The sequence below is a fragment of the Halichoerus grypus genome, chromosome 5, assembly GCF_964656455.1.
Source record: "Halichoerus grypus chromosome 5, mHalGry1.hap1.1, whole genome shotgun sequence".
Lineage (NCBI taxonomy): Eukaryota > Metazoa > Chordata > Mammalia > Carnivora > Phocidae > Halichoerus > Halichoerus grypus.
The window spans coordinates 183,155,400-183,160,898 of record NC_135716.1 but is presented as its reverse complement, the minus strand read 5'-3'; the positions used below and the strand labels follow the sequence as shown (position 1 = coordinate 183,160,898).

Sequence of the window (5,499 nt, the reverse complement as noted above, 5' to 3'; positions counted from 1 at the left end):
TAGCTCTTCTCTGGGACATCTACAGCAACCTGGTGTGTTTTTAAAAAGTAAATACGGCCGCATGTTGATGTTTCAAGTAGGAGGTAGCTGCACATGATGGGGAAGCTCCCTCTGTCCCATCACTGTCTCCAGCATGGTCATCCCAAAGCATGATGGGGAGTGGGGTTCTGCAGAGCCGCGCATTTTTCCAGACATTCCCCACAGGCTATGTTCCTTCTGATCCTATTACAGGGAAACAAGTGGGAGACTCATTGGCAGAGTCTGGTAGTCACAGGCAGAGAAGAGCAATTTGCAAATGTTTATTAAAGGAGTGCTCCTTGGCAACCTGCTCTTTATCCTCACTCATGGAAGGGAGATTTGACCTTTCCAAATTAACTGGCGCCGGGGGGACACGTGGGGTTTGGCCCCAGCCTGAGTTTCCCAGACAGCTCAGTGCTGTGGTCATTGGATCATTTCACCCACAGGTTTATGAGAGACACAGGAGCCTTTTCTCCAACCAAGCGTGATAACCAGACAAAGTTCGACAGTTAGATTCAGTCATGGGACCAGAGCAGAGGGCATCATAAGAGCTGGTCAACGGGCACAATGTGGGCCTTGTTAAAGCTCACGAAATGCCCCCGAGTGAGGCAGCCTCCCTCCCACATAGAAAAAGCCTGCACTGCCCTGGACTCGCCTTCAGGACACCTGGGAAGGTGCCTGCAGGCGTCCCGTGGAGGAGGCCCGTGTTCTCCCTATTTCATAAGCCCAGCTCAGAACTTCTGGGCAGCTCTTTGCCCATCCCTGCTGGGAAACCGGCTTCTCGCTGCCGGCCCAGAACCTCACCCACCTGGGCATGCCTCAGCTCCCTGCCAGGGCCCAGGGGGGCCCCCTGGTTCAGGTTCCCTGGAACGCCTGATCCTATGAGTCACTGGCCTGTCTACACTCCCATCCTCCCTGACTGCTTGTAATACAGCTTGATTGGAGTCAGGGGCTCAGAAGCAAGAAGAGGCAAATACGACCCAAAGGAGGAAAGGGGCCTCTGGTGGATCAGTTCTTACAGAGTTCAAACCTGTATGGAAAGCTCTTATTTATTAGGGAAAAAAGGAGCCTGCTCAGTGTGTGCCCAAGGCGGAGTCCTTCACCCAGAGAGGAAACTTGACCTTCTGTGGTGGGTGTGGGCGTGTAGGTTACCTGCCCCTCCCCCGCTTGCTCCAGGCAGCTCAGGAGAGCAGGCTCACATTCTCAGGAATGGGGGAAGCAAGGAAGCAAGCAGACACTGCTCTCTCTGCTCTCCCCACCCTCCCCCACATTTGTCCTCCGGATACACAGGCTTTGGTGGAAAAGAGTTTCAAAGTGACATTAGGGCCTGGGGATGGGAGTTGTGGCCAAAGGGTTCAATACAGCTATGGTCCAGCGACATCACCTGTTTGTTAGCTCACGATATTTATTGAGCAGCTACCATGTGCTGAGTTCCGTGGGGACACAGAGGTAGGCTCAGCCCTAGCCCTGCCCTCCAGGAGCTTACAGTCCAGCCAGCTGGGTCTGCGAGGACAAAGGACAGCACACCTTGCTGGGGGCTCCCCTGCTGTCTTAACATTGACTCCTTCGATAACGCCCACAGCTTCCCACATCTGGCCACCCAAATCAGTACCCAGGTCACCAGGGGTTTTTGTGACATACTTGGGTCTGGTGAACACCCCGACCCCATCAGTTCCTCTTGTCCCTAGTGCCCTGGTCCCTTGCTCAGGATGTTGGACGGGGGACTGTTGGGAGTCCCAACCTCCCTGGAGTGCTCAGTGAAGCCCTGTGAACCAGGAGCGTGACCAGCAGGCCGCAGGTGCCCCTGCCTTCTCCTGGGCACCCGAGCCTGGGGGCCACACGCCCTTCCCTGAGTCTCCTCAGACTCCCCTTGCTTCTGGGCAGAGGGAAAAGAAGTCTGAGAAACAAGTGGCTTCCAGTAACCTGTCCTGACAGGAAAGGTGTTTCCTGTTCCTTTACTTGCTGTTATCTGCAAGTAAATGGAATTTCTGCCGCTCCAGGACATAGACCTGCTCACCTCACACTGGCACTGACTCAAGCTTCCTTGAGGCCACAGGGCACCCTCCTTCTTATCCCCCCCCTTCCGCACACCCCAAGGCCCCCTAGACTGGTGTGTGGTACATAGGTGGTCACTGAATGCTTGGGGAAATAAGTCCTTCCCAAGGCCATCTTACCATGCCTTCACCCCCAGCAACACAGAGCCCTGGCTGCACCCTGTCCCTATCACTGCAAGCGCAGGACAGGAGAGCCCAGGAGTGGGGGTGATGGCTGCCCAGCCCGCAGAGCTCCTCAGGCCATTGCTCTTGCGTGTCCAGAGGTGCCCAGGCTGAGCTGTAAGGAGGCAGCGACCAGTCAGAATAGAGGGCTGCACCCGGCCCCGGTGAGCTCCTGTTGCAGCCTTTGGGCTGGTGCCAGTGCTGGGGCCCAGTTCTAGAGCCACTTCCCGCAGCTGAGAAGGGGAGCTCCTTCCTCCCCCTGCAGCCCCCTACCCCCTTCTCCAGCCCAGACACACGCAAGAGGTTGGGCTGCTCTCCTTATTTCCTCGAGCTGAGCCCCCACCGCCTTCAGTCGGCCACACCGATCACAAACATCCGGGTGCCAGCCTGGGGGTGGGTGCTGAGCGGGTCCCCCGTGCGGAAAGAGCAGCCGGCACCACGAGTTTCCTCAGTCTGCCCGGCGCTCTCGGTCTCTTGCAGTCAGCGGGGTCCGTGGCCTGGCGAGGGGGCTACCAGGGCCTCCAGAGGCCGGGGCCGCGGGGAGGCGCAGGCGGCGCAGGCGCAGGTGCGGGCGGCGGGGAAGGCGCGGCCGCGCCACAGGAGTCCCCAGCGCGCGCACCGTCGGGGGTGGCGCCGGCCGCCCTCCGCCGCAGGTGCTCCAGCAGGCGGGCGCTCACGGCGGGCTCCAGGACGCGGCAGGCGGGCAGCACGCGGGCCAGACGTGCCAGGCAGGCGCGGTAGCCCTCACCGTAGCTGTCCGAGGGCGCTGCGGGCGGAAAGAGGCGTGAGGCGCGCGGCGGGGTGCGGGGCGGCGGGCGTGGGGCAGGGCGGCGGCGGGGCGGGCCACTCACTAGGCGCTGTGGCCGCGCAGGAGGACGCAGGCAGCTCCTGCAGGAAGCGCACGGTCATTTCCAGGATGTCCGCCTTCTCCAGCTTCGAGTAGTGGGAGCTCTGCGCCCGGCCACGAGGGAGAGGGGCAGAGACACGGGCAAACGAGACAGATCTCCGGCAGACTGCCGTGAGCACCAGTCTCCTGCCTGCGTGTCGGACGCCCGTGGCCCAGGGTGGGGCGGCTCCTCGGCGCCAGCCCCACTCCGGCTCGGCCTCCCGCGCCGCGCGGAGCCCCCTCGCCGGCTCCTCGGGCAAGGGCCCCTCAGCCCACCCGCCCCCCTCGCGCTGCGCCCGGAGCCCCCACCCCGGCCCCCGCGCGCCGCGGCACCCACCTCCCTGCCCAGCAGCGGCAGGATGAGCCCCTTGAGCTGCCTCAGGCTTGCGTTGATGCGCGCGCGGCGGCGCTTCTCCAGCAGCGGCTTCAGGCTCTGCGGACGCGCGCCGAGGCCGAGGTTACGCGGGTCGCAGTCCCGGTCCCCGCCCCGGCCGCTCCGCCCTCACTCCCCAGCTCCTACCTTGCGCAGCTCCGCCGGGTCCCCCGCTCTCCGAGGCAGCCCCATGCTCGGCGGGGAAGCGGCGCCGCTGCGGGCCCCGCGTGTAGGAGACCTGTGCCCGCGCGGACACGGAGCGCAGACCCAGGCCCGAGGGGAAGCTCCGCGCGCTGCAGGAGCCGGCGCCGGAGGGGTGCAACACCTCGCCAGCCGCCCGGCTTTAAGGAGGCGGTGTCGCCCGCCCCGCCCCGCCCCGCCCCATCCCTCCCCACGGAGTCTGGCTGCCTGCGGGTCCCACCTCCCGCCTTTGTTCCTTCGCCGGGTAGGGGAGGGACGGGGACGGCGGAGCCCCCGGGGTGCCGCTCCTGGCCTCCGCATCCCATCTGCGGCGGGGTCGCGGGCCGGGGGCGCACCCGAGCCCCTGCAGGGGTATGTGTGGGCGCCATCGAAGCCTTGGCTGCCCCGAGCTCGCTCAGCCTGCCGTTCCTCCTCGACCAGCACCGCCCTTCGAGCTCAGCGCCTCCTCTGAGCCCCGCCCTACGCCGGGGCGGGGGACCCAGCGGCGGCAGAGCCGCCGAGGCCCGGGCCTCAGTGAGCCCCCACGTAGGTTTCTAGCCAAGGGAAGGGACTCCCCCCGCGAGTTGCTCTGCGGACTGAAGGGCCGAGCTGGAAGAGGACACCGAGTAAAGTGTCGACTTGCTCGGGCCCTAGCCGCTGGGAACTGGCTGGTCGCTGAACTGCCTGCCCTGGCTCTAGTCACTCCATAGAACCTTCCAGCGGTTCACCAAGTTAGGAATCATTGTGTTCTCCCGTGCTCAGTTTTGGATGGGTAAACTGAGGCCCAGAGAAGACGAGGCAATCCAGGAGCCCTGGGCTCATTTTCATTTCCACTGGCTCCAGCTGCGGGTTCCTACCCGCGGGACAGTCGGAGCGCACGTGACGAGCGGGGCTGGGCGGTCCTGAGTCCCTGCTCCCCGCTGCCCTCCTCGGCCCTAGCGGTCCGCTGGGCCCGCCTCCGCGCCGCGTGGCCGTTGCTGTACCAAACTGGCTGGGCGTCCCCCGCCCATCTGCTCCGGGCTGCCCTCCCTCAACCGGCTGGCGGGGCAACGGACAGCCCGGCGGCCAGCACTGAGGACTTCGGGGCCGACCTATGGGCGGATGGTGGGCGGGACCCACGGAGAGCGGCCGAGAGGAGGTACCCTGGCTCGGAGCCGGCAGGCGCTGTCCAGGGTGCTGGACGACTCCCCCACTCGTGCCGCCCAAACCCCGCCTCCGCACCACACCCCCACCGCTCGCTCCAAGTCCCCCTACCCCATGCCCCCCAGCAGGGCCTGAGACGACCAGCATGGCTATCAGGGAGGGGCCCGGAGCAGTCAGGGTGACCGGGAACTCAGGCCACCCATCCCGGTCTGTGGCACTCAAAGGACCAACTGGCCACTGTTTATGGGGCACGTACTGTATGCCAACGACCTTTTAGCACTCACTTCCATTAATCCGCATAACAGTCTCTAATTATGAGAATAAAACATTCAATACATTTGGCCCAGCAAGGCCTGGGAATGTCTGAGCCCCTGTCCCTCTGGCATCACTGAGCCCAGAGTAGCTATGGGCCAGCCTCCTCCAAGGTAACGAATTGCTCTTTAAGTGCTCCAAAAAGGACTTTGTGGATTACTTAGTGGATCACTACTGCCTCACGTGTTCCCTCTCACTACACACACGCTGGCTGACTTAGCTCTGTGCCCACGAGACCACCCTACACCAACATCTGCATGTTTGCTGAGAGACCCTGATGCTGCTCCTGAGGGAAAGGTCTGGGGAGGAAGAGTCCTCCTAGAACATCCCCCTCCATGCCTGTGGACCACTGGAGAGTGGGGTTGGGGAAG

At 63.5% G+C, this 5,499-nt stretch overlaps 1 protein-coding gene across 1 annotated transcript; it reads right to left on the bottom strand.

Moving 5' to 3' along the window:
• Nucleotides 1-283: 283 nt before the first annotated feature.
• Nucleotides 284-4,088, bottom strand: HES2 (hes family bHLH transcription factor 2). Its single transcript, XM_036064488.2, has 4 exons — nt 3,641-4,088; nt 3,458-3,553; nt 3,086-3,185; nt 284-3,000 (listed from the first exon to the last, which is right to left on the bottom strand). Exons 1-4 carry the CDS (start codon nt 3,992-3,994, stop codon nt 2,744-2,746), a joined length of 807 nt encoding a protein of 268 aa, XP_035920381.2. The 5' UTR covers nt 3,995-4,088; the 3' UTR covers nt 284-2,743.
• Nucleotides 4,089-5,499: the final 1,411 nt, after the last annotated feature.

Excerpts from the sequence above, each read along its gene's own strand:
- HES2 (XM_036064488.2), bottom strand. The coding sequence starts at position 3,994 with ATGCGGAGGCCAGGAGCGGCACCCCGGGGGCTCCGCCGTCCCCGTCCC. Across the intron at positions 3,554-3,640 it reads ACCCGGCGGAGCTGCGCAAG|AGCCTGAAGCCGCTGCTGGA; the intron begins GTAGGAGCTGGG and ends GCGCGTCCGCAG. Across the intron at positions 3,186-3,457 it reads TGCCGCTGCTGGGCAGGGAG|AGCTCCCACTACTCGAAGCT; the intron begins GTGGGTGCCGCG and ends GGCCGGGCGCAG.